The sequence below is a fragment of the Camelus ferus genome, chromosome 11 (genome assembly GCF_009834535.1).
Source record: "Camelus ferus isolate YT-003-E chromosome 11, BCGSAC_Cfer_1.0, whole genome shotgun sequence".
In the NCBI taxonomy this organism is placed as follows: Eukaryota; Metazoa; Chordata; class Mammalia; order Artiodactyla; family Camelidae; genus Camelus; species Camelus ferus.
In genome coordinates this window covers 73719283-73733818 of record NC_045706.1, presented here as the reverse complement: position 1 = coordinate 73733818, position 14536 = coordinate 73719283, and the positions used below count along the sequence as shown (strand labels likewise).

Genomic DNA, 14536 nt, shown 5'->3' with positions numbered 1-14536 from the left:
AGGTTTGGTGGCATTGTACACTTTGACATTTTACGTCAGGAACCCTACAAACATTTTATTTCTAGTTCCAGTTACCCTATTTTTGTGATTCTATCCTAAGGAAAATACTCAAAATATGGAAAGGTAGTAAACATAAAGGTTTTCATCTCTGCATTATTTATGCTAGTGAGTGGATTAGGTACCACTTAAATATATAATAATAGTAATAGAGTTAAATGCATTATGATGCATCCACTCAGTGTAATGTTAGCCATTTAAAACTGTGACAATAAAGACTGTACTGTGTTCGGTGAAGGAAGGCAGGATATAGAAATGTCTATACATAATAATTATAACTGCAATTTCAAATGACAGAAAATAATCCCTACCGGTATTTTGATATGTTTATGGTAATTTTTTTCTCTTATCTATTTCTAAATATGTATTTAATAAGTTCTACTATTTCCTTTCATTTAAAATATTACTTTATTTTAAAATATAAGAAACGTGATTAACTGTAAAAATGAATTAATTTTATTTTTTACATCAGATAGTAGGCAAAATGGGAAATTCATTTTTTCTTAAGTTAACCATACTAAATCCGATAAATTGCTAAGCATGTGGTAATCATGCAATATCTTTTTTAAAATTTAATGGACAGCAGAAACTGGGAGCAGAGCCTGCCTCTAGGCAGGGAGCCCGGGACTCCAAAGCAGAAGGATGCTTATTCTTTACGCTGTCCCTTTGTCCAGTGTGTGTGCAGTTCCTAGTCTCATTGTATAAGTTGTCGGGGTGGGGGTTAATTAACTAGATCATTGATGTATTTATTCAGCTTCTAGAATGATTTTTTAAAGCTGCAAGTACTCCACATTGCCACTAAAAGCATTCTTTTCTTTCCGCTCGCAGAGCCATCTGGTATGACCCCGTCTACTATCCAACTTCATGGCAGTTGGATCCAACAGAAGGGCCGAATCGGGAGAGGAGGCGTTTACAGAGATGCTACTTAACCATTCCAAACAAGTACCTCCTCAAGGATAGGCAGAAATCCGAAGGTAATTGTGGCTTCTTGACTCCGCACGTAAATATGGCAGATAACGTTGCTCACTTCACAAAGATAAGAATGTCCTTTTTTCCTCAACAGATGTGGTCAAACCACCACTCTCTTACCTATTTGAAGACAAAACTCACTCTTCTTTCTCTTCTACTGTAAAAGACAAAGCTGCAAGTGAGTCTATCAGGTAAATCTGAATCCGTACGACGCCATCTCTTTCTCTGGGTGTCAGAGACTTTAAAAGTTTATTGTAGTGCTTATGTGCTGCTGATTTTGGAGCATGCCGTGGGTTTAGGAAAGATCCTAAACACAGCTCAAGAGAGGACAAGGTTGAGTGGCCAGAATCCAGAAAGAACAAACATTTGAAGGGAAGGACTCACTGGACCTCAGTCCTCGTGCTCTAGGCCTTGTTTGCATACATGCATTTTTCAGTTGATGTTTCTAGCCGCTCTGTGAAATACACAGTACCGCTGGTGACATCCACAAGGGGCAACCTAGCTGGTGATTAAAGGTTCAAACTCTAGTCCCTCCTCTTCCGAGCTGTCTGCTCTCAGGCAAGTCACGTAGCCTCTCGGGCTGTTTCCTTGTCCGTTGCACGAGGAAGGTGGTAACGCCCAGTTTCGCGGAGTATTGCCTGGATCAGTATATGGTGACTAGTGGTAGTGTCTTTGTGGTGGTGGAGGTTGTTACCCTGCCCATTTTATAGATGAAAAACTGAGACTCAGAGAAGATAAGTGACTTGACTGAAGAAGAGAGGAACTTTTCTGACTCAGAAGCCCCTCTTTTTCCTGGAACGCTCAGCTTCCTTTCTCTGTTTGGATTATCCAAGGCATGAACCAATGAATGGAAAATATGAAATATTGAAAACGCTTTTAAATAACTGAATCCCTTATTCTGCATAAGGGTGTAGAGATTGTTCACCTTTTCTAAAAGTGTCTGTCATTTTCTCCTCTATCATAATGTCAAAAACTGAGATACTATTTTCTTGTGGATTTTAACAAGACATTTTGTGCTTTTGAAACTCCAGTCTGCTTTGCTGAAATCTTCTGCTAGATAAAATGAAGCTTTTACTCTCTGAAATGGGTCAAAACATTTAATCATAGTTTTAAATATGTTTTGACAGAGTGAATCGAAGATGTATCAGCGTTGCCCCATCTAGAGAGACAGCCGGTGAATTGTTACTGGGTAAGCCGCGTTTGGAAGATTTGTACACGTATTCCCCCTGACTTATTTTATTCTTAGATAATTTGAAGCATTGTTTGGACACACTGCCATTAAATGAGATAAACTTTCTCTAACATTACATGGACTGTTTCGCCTTAACATTGTATACATCGCATATGACTCAGGAATGTGAAGAAACGACAGTCTTATTTCCTGAAAAGCACATGAACAGCATTTTAATTTTTATAAAGTTAACTTTCTTCATGAGTATACATCTCCATATTTAATCATCCCTTTTATTATTTATCAGTTTTTATTTTTAAGGTAAAGAATTATTGCCATACGTAGATGCCCACTTTTAACAGGTACACCTATGCATAAGAAATATATCCATTCTGAGATTGTTCACAATTTATATTCTTTATTATACTCCTGAGAGAAAGGCCAGGGCTGTTGATCCATGGATAGTACATTTGGTGAGAAACTTTTTCCCCAAGATATGATGAAATAAAGTTATACCACTTGACTTCTGTTCCCTTAAAGAACCAATCCGTGTGCTGTAGACCTATTGTTCTCAAAGCGCACTCCCCAGATCAGGAGGGCTGCCTCACACAGGAGCTTCCAAGAAATACGCATTCTCAGCCCCTCCCCAGGCTCCTGGAATCTGAAACCCTGTGGCTGGGGCCCAGCAGTCTACATTTTGATGAACCCTGCAGAGATTCTGCTAACCTTCAAATCTGGGAGTCGCTGCTGTAGGGTAACTCCGTAGCGTCCAAGGCCTAACATGCAGAGTTCCGAGCTTGCCCGAACCAAGCCCCACAGTCCCAGGACGGAGACGGTGGCTGTCTCTGAGGCAGCCAGGCAGCACCCTGGGCGACCGGGGCGGGGGGGGGGGGGGGGGAACCAGCACACAGCACAGAGCCCAGGGAAGGGCCTGCTGTTTGGATACATTAGTAGGGACATGCACTAACCACAGCCTACGAAGCAGGAAAAATTGGGGGACTGTCTTTTAAGCTCCTGTTCTGCCCTATTGAGTGTTTAAGTCAGCAGAATAATTGAGGGTTCCTCTTTTGCTAGAAAATTTGGTTTACAACTTGACTTCAGCTAAGTGTGACAAAATAAAGCCAGATAATATGCTAGTAATGTAAGAAGAATACTGGTAATAATAGCCAGATTTTTTAGCACTCAGTGCCAGACACTGTTAATAACCACTTCACATATATTAAATTTAATTCCCACAGTAACCTGTGAAATAGACTCCTCCCCTACCTCTTCCTGCCCCCTTCATTTTACAAGGAAACTCAGACACAAAGATGTTAAGCAGCTTGCCCAAGGTCTTGTGGATGCTCTTCAAAAATACATACTGAGTATTAGGAACTGTTTCTGGGCAGTAGGATTCAAATCCAGTCCAGCTAAATCCAACGGCATGCTTTTAACCATATAAGGTAATAGTGCACATACATTTTTAAACTCACATCCAATTATGTTCTGCAGGTAAATGTGGAATGTATTTTGTGGAAGATAACGCTTCTGATACAGTTCAAAGTTCGGTGAGTAGAGATTACGTTTGCACTGATATAAATCGAGACAGATTCCCAAAATGCATACATTTAACACAACAAGAGAGCAGGAAGAACTATTAGAGTTCAGCTGTTGTCACACTGTGTGTAAATTGGTCTGAATTTTTTTTAAGATAATTTTACAAAGAAGACGATGCCATCCCCTCTGGTCGCAGTCTGAGTCCCATGTCAGTATCATGGGTCAGTTGTAAGGGCTCCTCTCACTTCAGCTCCCATCTGCGCAGTCCTCATTCCCACCCTCAGGAGCCCCAGATAACCACCCCACCTCCCCCAGCTTCCTGTCAGGCCCATTTGCCTTCAGAAAGAAAGGAAAACAGTGTATCGTTGAATAGCTTAAGTCATCCTGATATTCACGTAGCTTAGTAACCGTGCTTTTATTCTTCTGGCAATACTGATGTTAATCAGAAAATAACCTAAAAAAAGACTCTTAATTCGCTCTTTTTATACAGTAAAGCTTTTTATCCATTTAAATTAGTTTGTATGCCATTAAAATATTGTTTTGAGATCCCTGTAATAGAAGAAATAAGGCTTTTTGTTTCAGAAGTTCTAAAGCCAGGATTTCCTAAGGCTACATTTAAATGTGATTATGTATGATTTAATGGTGAGTACATATTTGACTCAAAGAAATTAATGAGTGAAAACATAAAATTTTGTTGTAAAACAAATGATGTAAAAAAATTCATTAAAATACTTAATACAGCCCAAAAAATTGCATGGGCACTCTTTCCTGATTTACATAGCAATTACTATAGTATTTGTCCCAGCAAGTAAAAGTATAGTTATGTTATTTTTCAAGATGTATCTTTTTAGCAGCCAAGGAATTTAATAGTTGATACATGAACCAACTTTTTTCTGGGTTCAAAGGTGACATTTTCCACCTTGAAAATTCTAAAAATACCCTTGTTTTTTAGTGCACTGAAGGACCCTTTCTCCCTCTGTACTTTTGTAGCATGAATTCTTACTTCTTGTAGGACATTTGCTCTCTTGCATTTTAAATGTGTGTACAAGTACCTCACGCCCCCTCTTTATCACACTTAGGTTTATTTCATGCAGAGCATGTTAGCTGGGCACCTTGCCTGTAGACGCTTAATAGATGTATGTTACATTGAATGTATGCTGAGTGTTGAAGCTAAACAGGGAGGAATTCAGTTTTAAGAATGAGAATATTACATTTTCATTAAAATATTTTGTTTTCTTTGTAACATATTTCCTCCCACTACTTCTAAAAATTAGTTGGGACCCAGTACCACAGTAAAACACGCAGAGCTGGCCTAAGTGTCACTCCCTCCTCTCTGCTGTTTTTCAAATTTATCTTTATCTTTGACTCCTGGAGGATTCATTTCCCTTCCTTTCTTGCAAGCTCAGCTATATATTTAGAAGACTGTTTGCTTAGTAAAAAAAAAAAAAACCATCTGGCAAATCTACATACTGTGTGGTTCCAGCTCTGTGACATTCTGGAAAAGGGAAAAACTGGTGACAGTAAAAAGAGCAGTGGTTGCCAGCTGGAGCACAAGGGGGTTCGGAGCAGTGGAACCGTTCTGTGCAGAACTGAAATGGTGGGCGCGTGTCATTAAACATCTGTCGAAACCCATGAATCCACGGCACAACACCGAGATTCAGCTGTGACTAGAGTTCAGGATACTGTATTCAGCGGGGCTCAGCCGTGTTCACAGTCAGCACACGAGTCCCCACGTTCACAGCAGGGGGACTGAGTGTGGAGGGGTCTGCACGGGAACTCCGGGCTCTCTGCTCAGTTTTCTTGCACCTAAGACTTCTCTGGAAAATAGTCTATAAAAAAGTTTAAATGAAACCTATTAATTAAAATATTTTTCTTAGATTTTATGCAGCATTTTGAAATATTCAGCAGTGGGAGGATTTTCAGAGAATCTTATCTGCCATTTTGCCACAAAAGCAAGACTTTCTGTTGCATTTTGATACTTTTTAAAAATCTAAAATTAAAATGATTATTTATATTTCATGTAAAGCAAATACTTTCATGTATTTCCTTTGTCTTTAGAGCCTTCAGGGAGAATTAGAACCAGCATCATTTTCCTGGACATACGAAGAAATTAAAGAAGTTCACAAGCGTTGGTGGCAGTTGAGAGATAATGCTGTGGAAATATTTTTAACAAACGGCAGGACACTCCTGTTAGCATTTGATAACACCAAGGTAAATCTGCCTTTATTAATAGATACACTTTTTTGAAGTGATCATAGGATTGATGTAACTATAGTCATACTGATTAAATGAAGTTTTAACTTATTTAAACTCTAGCTCACTGTTTCTGAAATCAAATAAAAATTGCCTTGTTTCTTAGTCCTGATTAAAGTAAACCCTTGGTTGTATTAAAATTAGTTTTGTCCTCCAAAAGCGTATTACATTCTGTTCCCCAAAGTGACTGCGTCTATGAAAAGCAAATGAATGAGTGTATAACCATCCTGGAAGTGGTTTCAACTTGTAGATTCCACTTCTGACAAACCCTTCCTTGGCCACCATGTCCCTTCTGCTACTGTTTGTCTGCCGTCCTTCACAGAAGACCTCCTGGAAGAAACTGTGTGCCCGCTGCCTCCAGGTCCTCCCCTCGATCCTCCTGTGAGAGGCTCGTCACCCTCGCCCGTGACCTCTGCCCGGCACCGCCGGTCACCTCCGTGCTGCTCGGCCTGTGGTCCTGTTTCCTAGTCTCCGTCTTCCTTGACTCACCAGCAGCATTTGGCACAGCTGATTACTCTCCCTTTCCTCAAAGAGAGGGAAAGAGGAAGCCAGAGCCCCTCCTCCCTGGGCCTCTGGGTTCCCCTGAGCTCTCCCTCGGCCTCACCGGCCGTGCCTTCTCCGTCTTGTTTGCAGATGCCTCCTCTGAGTGTCTCAGGGCTCCTCCTCCTCACCTCTTCCCGTCTCATCCCATCTGGTGACTTTAAGTACTGTCTGTATTATAACAACTGATGAATTTGTATCACTACCCGAACCTCTCCCCTGAATGCCACACTCAGATATTTGAGTTACTCCTTGGCATCTCCACTTGGAAGTCTCACTGCAACTCAAGTTTAACGTGTGCAGAACTGAACTCCTAATCTTCCCCCGAAAGCTCTCTGCAGCTTCCCCATCTCAGTAAGGAGCAGCTCCAGTCTCCCTGGTGTCCCGGCCCAAACCCTTGGGACTATCCCCACTCCCCCTGTTCCTTCCTCCCCCACATCTGCTCTCAGTGAGTTCTGAGGGCTCCCCCCCGACAGTGCATCCAGAGCCTCACGGCTTCCCTGCTGCCGCCCTGCTCTCGCCGTGGTCCCCCTGTGCACACATCATGACACTAGCCTCTGCCTGCTTCCATGGCCCTCCTGTTTGAGACTATTGTAAACGCGGCGGCTAAGGTCAGATCCTGCCGTTCCTCTGCCCAGAGCCCTCCGCCCACTCTCTGTGTCACTCCGTTAGAGCCTGGTTCTTACAGCGTTGAGTAACCTGGCACTTCCTTGCCCCTCTGACCTTACCTTCTGCCCCACTCCTCACTCCCGTCCTGCCCCTCCGCCTCCTCCATCCGTGGAGACACCAGTGCCTTCAATCCTTTGCGCTCGTTGCTCCCTGGATGCTACCTGGAATGCTTTTCCTCTTAGAAGTCTACATGGTTCACTGCCTTACTTTTTTCAGGTTTCCTGATCAAATGCCTTCATATCAGAGAGACTTCCCTGATTACTCTAAATAAAATAGCAACCCCCTGTCACTCCCACCCCCAAACATCCCTCGTCACCTTCACTCTGATCTATTTTTCTCTACAGCGCTTGTCTCCCCAGTGGAAGGTAAGCTTTGTTTTGATGAGAGCTGCAGCTTTAGCACCTTGAACATACGGGGATATAGGTTCTCACTAAATACTTGTTGAATGACTAAATGTTTCCTGTCTCTTGCTGAGCATAGTATGTAGACTGTCATAAATTCTCTTCATCAGCCTTACCTTCCGTACTCGTCACCCTTCAGATTTAGACTGCAGATTGGGGGGGGGGGTATTTTTTTGCCTTGAACAGATTCTTTTTTTTTAATTGTGGTAAAAAATACATAACATAAAAGTTAGCATCTTAACTACGTTCAAGCATACAGGTCAGCCGTGTTGAGCACACTCTCGCTGTGGAGACGCAGACCCTCAGGTTGGGCTCTCCACGCCCTGCGACCTTGCCTGTGGCTCCTTCTTGCCATTTGCCTCTCGTTGGGCTCTGACTCCCCACCTCCCTGGCTCCTCCTCCTGTGCCTGGAGCACCCACAATTTAAGAGGAGTGCTTCAGATTTGTGTTTAGCAGGGGTCTGGTTCATCTGTTTTTCCCGTGTGTTACCAGTTACCGTTTCATTGCTTTGGCAGAAACCAGAATACCATGCCCTTTTTTGTGATAGAACGTTTGTGTGGCTCTTAAAAAAAAAAGGTTCATATGTTAGTTTTCAATCAGTAGTGAAAATCAAGCATTGTGTTTTACATAGGATGTTTTATTTCATTCTTATGAAATAAATATGATGGCCCCTGTATTAGAGAGACGGTAACTGCAGCCTAAAGGATTTAAGCAAGAAAAAAGCCCAGGTCTGCCTAATTCAGAAAACCATACTCTTTCTACTACATCATGTTGCATTTATTTAGGTGAAAACTCTTGTTCCTTTATTGATTTTTTCCCCTTAGGGTCTGTATATACATGACTTTTCCATATATACTTCTTAGTTTATTAACTGATTTCTCCAGCAGCAGAACACTGTGGTTAATAACAAGCCACTAATGAATGAGTGAATATGACAGAACAGAAGCAGACTCACAGATGCAGAGAACAAACTAGTGGTACCGGTGGGGAGGGAGAGGGGCGGGGCAAGAGGAGGGTAGGGAACTGAGAGGTCCCAACTACTGTGTGTGAAATAAATATCCATTACGAGGGTATTCTGGGCAGCACAGGAAATACAGCCAATATTCTATAACACCTTTAAATGGCATGTAATATATATATTGAATCATTATGTTGTACACCTAAAACTAACATAAAACTGTAAATCAGCTGTTCTTCAGTAACTAGAGAAATAGCCCAACCTTTGGAGGAAAACCTGGATTTGAATCTCGGTTCTTCGCGCGTTAATGTTGTTGGGAAAGTATTTTCTTGGAGGGTTTGGGATTAGTGACACGCCAACAGCATCCTGGGTCCTTTGCAGGAACGTGCCAATGAGACCCAAAGTAAAATCTGGTTTTTTTCTCTCTTTCTCTTGGAGGTCCGTGATGATGTGTACCACAGCATTCTAACAAACCACCTCCCTAACCTTCTGGAATATGGCAATATCACGGCTCTGACAAATTTGTGGTATGCTGGACAAATTACTAACTTCGAATACTTGACTCACTTGAACAAGCATGCCGGCCGGTCCTTCAACGACCTCATGCAGTACCCAGTGTTCCCGTTCATCCTGGCCGACTACGTCAGTGAGACCCTTGACCTCGGCGACCCCGCCGTCTACAGGTGTGTGAGGACGTCAGCCCCTTTTGGCTGCATCAGCATGCCATATTTACTTCACTAAAGTTCTTGTTGTGAGAATTTTCAAACATACACAAACATGGAATGAATATATAATAAACCCCTGTATGTCCCTCACCCCAACTCAATTATGAAGACCTTTGCCAAACTTGCGTCTTTTTTTTTTCTTCTTAAGACAGATCACGCATATCTGCTATGTCACTCGTGTGTTCTTTAGTACACATCTCTTAAGAAAAAAACAGAACATTTTCTTACCTAACCTCAGTGCCATTGTCATTGCTGATAACAGTGCCTGGCCCTACAAATGAAGATTTAGCCAGCAGGACAGTCCTCACGTCATTTTTTAAAGTAGCCAAAATTTAGAGACAACCTAAATGCCCAGCACTAGGTTTGAGTAAATTGTTCCATGTTGCAGCCATTAAAAATGTTGTTGTAGAAATGTATATTTGGGGGCAAAAGATGCTCTTTTTATTTAAAAAGTGAATATGCACACACAGGTAAGGGGAAGACGCCCGCAAAGGCTATGCCCTTCCAGACACATTGTGAGTATTAGAAGTAGTTTTGTGGTTGGCTTTTGGTTTTTCGCTCATCAGTAATTTCTGATTTTCCAACCACAATAAGGATTATTTATGTTAAAAAAAAAAAAAACACCATTTACACTCTTTAGAAAAAAATTGCGTGCCAGAGTCTGCAACTTGATTTCTCTGATTTTGAGATGTGAATTTATATCTATTCCGTAAAACTATCTTTACTTTTTAACAAAGTGTTTAGGATTGTAAAAGTCTCAAAAATGAAATTAATGTGTTTGCTATTGCTAATTTTAATATCCCGAGGCAGTAATTTTCCCCCCAAACAGATAGATCAGCGTCCAACTAAACAGACCTGATTTCACTTGCTGAAGTCTGAGCAAATCTTATGTTGACCTGGGTACGGTGCCAGCTGTTGACCCTGCAGGGGCCGCATCCTGGTGCGGCCCAGATGGCGCCTCGGCCAGGGAAGCGTGCGTCCCTCACTGAATCTTGTTCTGTCGCTCCTTCCGGGCCCCAGGGAGCTGCTGCTTGACTCTGTAGCCTGTAAAAGCCGGGCCTCCTCCTCGAGCTCTCGGCACAGCGTTGCCCCTCGCGGTCCACAAGTTAGTGCAGTGCTCAGGCTCCAGAGCTCAGTGTGCATTTGAAGCCTATGTTGTTTCTTCAGTTTTCCCTGAAAACCTGATAATTCCGTAGCATTTCCTTGTGATAATATTTCCTGTCCAGACTGCCCTTCACTTTCACTGCCTTACTGGTGTGGAATCTGGAGGTGGGGACAGGAACCCGGGGCCTGGTGGGAATCAGCTGCCAAGCGCAGCAGCAGTTAGGATTTGGAGCTAGCGGAGGGGCCAGCGAGGGGAGGGAGAGCAGCAGCTCTGGGCTGGGTTACTCCCAAGTCCGGAGTCCCAACACCCAACTGCGTCTGCCCGAACAGTTATGAAAGCGTCATTGTGAGCAGTGACTTGTCAGTTGCAGAGCAGCATGTGTAAGCACTGTGCTGTTGGCCAGTGGCTCTCTTATTTACCTGTAAGCATCTGGGCACCTAATCCTGACAGTGGCAACATACGTCCTGTGCTTTCCATCGTCTCTTCCTCTGTAGAAACCTCTCCAAGCCCATCGCGGTGCAGTACAAAGAAAAGGAAGACCGGTACGTGGACACTTACAGGGTAGGTTTAGTTTTGCCTCATGTATTTCGATAAAGGAAAACGATTTTTGTTTTACAGGCTTGTGTTTTACCTAACTTTAAATTTATAAGATTGATTTTTCTGTTTCTCACTTCCTTGTGCTTTGGTTGACAGGCAACTGGAAATCATTAGATGATTTTAAGTATTAATCTGTCTTAATTCTCTGAAGACATTTTGCCCAGGAAAAGAAATACACTTATTGTTGCATAAGTTGGAAGCTAATAGTCCATTGTTATGTTGAAATATATAAATAATTGCATTCCTTATAAAAATCATAAAGATTTTCAGGAACTCACTCTTTGTATCCCCTAGTGTTGTATGTAATAGCGTCAATACGTTTATAATGTACCATAATCCTTTATTCATATTCAGCAGGTTATGCTTTGGTTTATTAATAAAAATACCAAATTTTAAAGTTTAAAAATAGAAAATAATTGTCCATTTCTGTAACATTAGTATTAATGGAATCCTGTTGGAAATTCAAGAGGGCTCGTTAGCCGTAGGCTGCGTTCTTCACAACAGTATCAGGATGGGGCAGCTGAAGCAGTGTCCCCCTATTCTGTACATTGTCTTATGTCAGAATTCCAGAAAGATCCCTCCAGGCATCTTATGTGACAGTTGTGTCACTGCTTGATTCTTCTGCAGCTGAGAATGAGACAGTGTCGTGGGAGTCAAGACGTGACTCCAGAGAATTCACTGTCACCTGACTTTGTTATTAGAGACAGAAGCTGTGGGAGGCGAGGATGGTGCCAGACATTCAAAGTTTGGTTGCGCTTCCTTCTTTATGATGGGAGATGGGAGTAGTTGGAAACTGCCTGAAGTATGTGTTGTGTCTGTGTAGCTCCACTGCAGAACAGCCGTAAAGAGTTCTGTTAAAGAATTCCAGTAGTGCAATACCGTTTTCCTATTTCTGTGGCATTCCCACTGCTAGAGAAGCGCTTCTCTAAAGAATGTAGCTTTACCTCTTGAACCTTCTTAAAATGCAGCAGCCCCGGTGAGGGGGCAGCCCTCACGTGCTGAGCGCTCAGTCCGCTCAGACTTTATAGCCCTTCAGCTGGGAGCCAGGGTGATGGAGGTGGGTGCAGAACAGGTGGGTTTTCTCAGAGGGAAGGAAAGGGTCAAAGTGCAGGCTTGGGGGAGGCTTCTCGAGCGCTCAGGCCTCAGCAGGGCACCGTGGAGGAGCCTCCAGGCCCTCAGGGTCGCCGAGGTCCAGACGGGTGGGGGGGGGGGGGGACAAGCCCTGGAGAATGGGTCTAAGGGGCCGCAGAGAGGGACAGAGAGGACGGGCGAGCTTCCACGCCCTGCCAGCACTCAGCGCCGTGACTTCTGACCCCTTCAGTACCTGGAGGAGGAGTACCGCAAAGGGGCCCGCGAGGACGACCCGATGCCCCCGGTACAGCCCTACCACTACGGCTCCCACTACTCCAACAGCGGCACGGTGCTGCACTTCCTGGTCAGGATGCCTCCCTTCACCAAGATGTTCCTGGCCTACCAAGGTAAGCCGCCCCCAAAGTCAGCTTGGTCGTGGGGGGAGGCGGGGAAGCACTTGACCGGCAGCCTGAGCGCGTGTTGAGACTAATCAAACCATGAGAAAAAGAATTCCACTTACTCCTTCCTCAGAACTCTCTCCAGGAAACCTGCAGGCAGCCAAACCAGCTTGCCCCATCTCAGACTTTAGCTTCAAATTAAACATGTCTGAGTTTGTAAAAATGCAATTCACGTTTTAAAAATTAAGAGGTAATTCCCATAGTATAACATTAACCCTTTTTACCTCCTTAAAGTGTCTGCAGTTCACTTTTTAACATGTTCAACAGAGTAGCCATTTCAGATCACCTAAGTGCTCTTTGGAGCCTAACGGGGAGTAGGTTGTTGTAAGTCAGAGCGCGTAACTGGTTACAGGAGAGTCACGCTGCCCCCTGCGCCACAGGGACTTCCCGGTTGATAATCTACCTCGGCATGTTCGGGGGCAGCCTGCAGGCCTGCAGATGACTTAGGCAGAGGGGGATCCTTGTACACGTAGGGACACACCTACTTAGCGATGTCTAACGAGGGCCGTGGCAGTAGCCCTGTGGCTCTTCCTCCGGGCGCTCGGAATCCTTTGTGGAAACGTCATCCATTCATTTCCCCGACCCTTCTTGAATGTCTTTCTGTGTTTATGCTCACATGCAACCTCTTGGAGGAATGAGTTTTGTATCTGGACACCACTTGGTCTGTAAAAGGGGCTTTCATAGATCTGCCCCTGTCTGAGTGCACAGAGCACAGGGTCCACATGACAGGTGCCCAGACACCGGGAGATTACTGCCCTGCCCCTCCCTCCTCTCTCTCCTGTTTACTGCCAGGCTGCTTGTCCTCAGCTCTTAGGACGTCAGGTTGAGAGCCTCCTATATGCAAGCCCTCCTCCGGCTGCTGCACGGAGCACACAGGGAGGAGGACAGTTCTGGTCCTGGGGAAGAGCTTCGAAACTCAGAGCTGAGCCAGGCTTGCTCTGCTTCGCAAGCCTGGCGCTGTGCTCATCTTTCTGGACGTGATTTGCGAATGCCCTTATTAAAAAGTGGCCATAGGAATAAAAAAGAATATCTCCGACGTGGTTGGGGGCAACTGCAGTGGATAAGAGAACTGTTACTGCCCTCATTTCTTTTAATGTAGCCCATGAACCTGTTAATATAAAACTCCCAATCAACCATTATGCTGGGTTTTCTTCATCGTGTGTTGAAGAATGATTTTAAAACAAAACAGCAATGACCTCAGTCCCCATTCACTTTCTTCTGATTCGTTTAAAATGATTTTTGTTGGCTTTTGAATTTATTTCTAGACTTCTGGTTTAGTCTAAGTCTTCTCAGCTTGGCACTGTAGTCGCTTTGAGCCACCTAGTTCTTTGTTACAGGGACTGACCTGTGCTTTGTAGGGCAATTCGCAGTATCCCTGGCCTCTCGCTGCCAGAAGCCAGTGGCACCCCCCCCCCAGCCCAGCTGTGAGAGCTAAGAATGTCTCCTGGCATTGCCCGAAGTCCCCTGGGGGGCAGAAGTGCTGGGGTAGCAACTGCTAGTTGAATATATACATGTTCTAGATTATAGGAGTCTGCAGTATTGCTTTTTTTTTAATTAAGAAACGACAGGGAGTTTTAAAATCTGGACAGCACCCTCAGTGTGCTTGTCTCGTTCCACGGCTCTGTGCTCTCGGGGCTGGGGCCTGTGGCTCCACAGCCTTACACGGGTGCACTTATTTTCCTTGATTCCATTTAGATCAATAACTTCTCCTCCTGAATGCGTTAGTAAACATTTCTTTAAGTGGCCCTCCCTACTTTCTGAGGGAAAAAAAGACGTATTTGTAAACCTCCTTTCTTCCCAGATTTTATTCAGTGGCCAGCCAGTGCTAACGAACTGAACAGAAGGGATGAGAAAGTAATAAAAGTGATAGAGAGCATCACTCCGCAAAGCAGGTCAGGCTGGGGGCAGATTTAGTGTCTCTTTTAAAACTGAGCCTTGCTTGATGCTGAAATTAGTCTTTGGCAGCCTCCCAATGAAAAGATGTGTTCCAATTCCAGCAAGTTCAAAGGAGTTTTAGCTGCTGCAT

At 43.9% G+C, this 14536-nt stretch overlaps 1 protein-coding gene across 1 annotated transcript in view; it reads left to right on the top strand.

Annotated features, from left to right (window-relative positions):
• The window catches only part of LYST (lysosomal trafficking regulator), a 144935-nt gene that overhangs the window by 99417 nt on the left and 30982 nt on the right, over nucleotides 1-14536 (top strand). Inside the window, exons 36-43 of the mRNA XM_032490549.1 lie at nucleotides 886-1031; nucleotides 1121-1217; nucleotides 2154-2215; nucleotides 3689-3744; nucleotides 5792-5944; nucleotides 8993-9237; nucleotides 10879-10945; nucleotides 12303-12459. Coding sequence (XP_032346440.1) covers nucleotides 886-1031; nucleotides 1121-1217; nucleotides 2154-2215; nucleotides 3689-3744; nucleotides 5792-5944; nucleotides 8993-9237; nucleotides 10879-10945; nucleotides 12303-12459 — 983 coding nt within the window. The remainder of the gene's footprint in view (nucleotides 1-885; nucleotides 1032-1120; nucleotides 1218-2153; nucleotides 2216-3688; nucleotides 3745-5791; nucleotides 5945-8992; nucleotides 9238-10878; nucleotides 10946-12302; nucleotides 12460-14536) is intronic.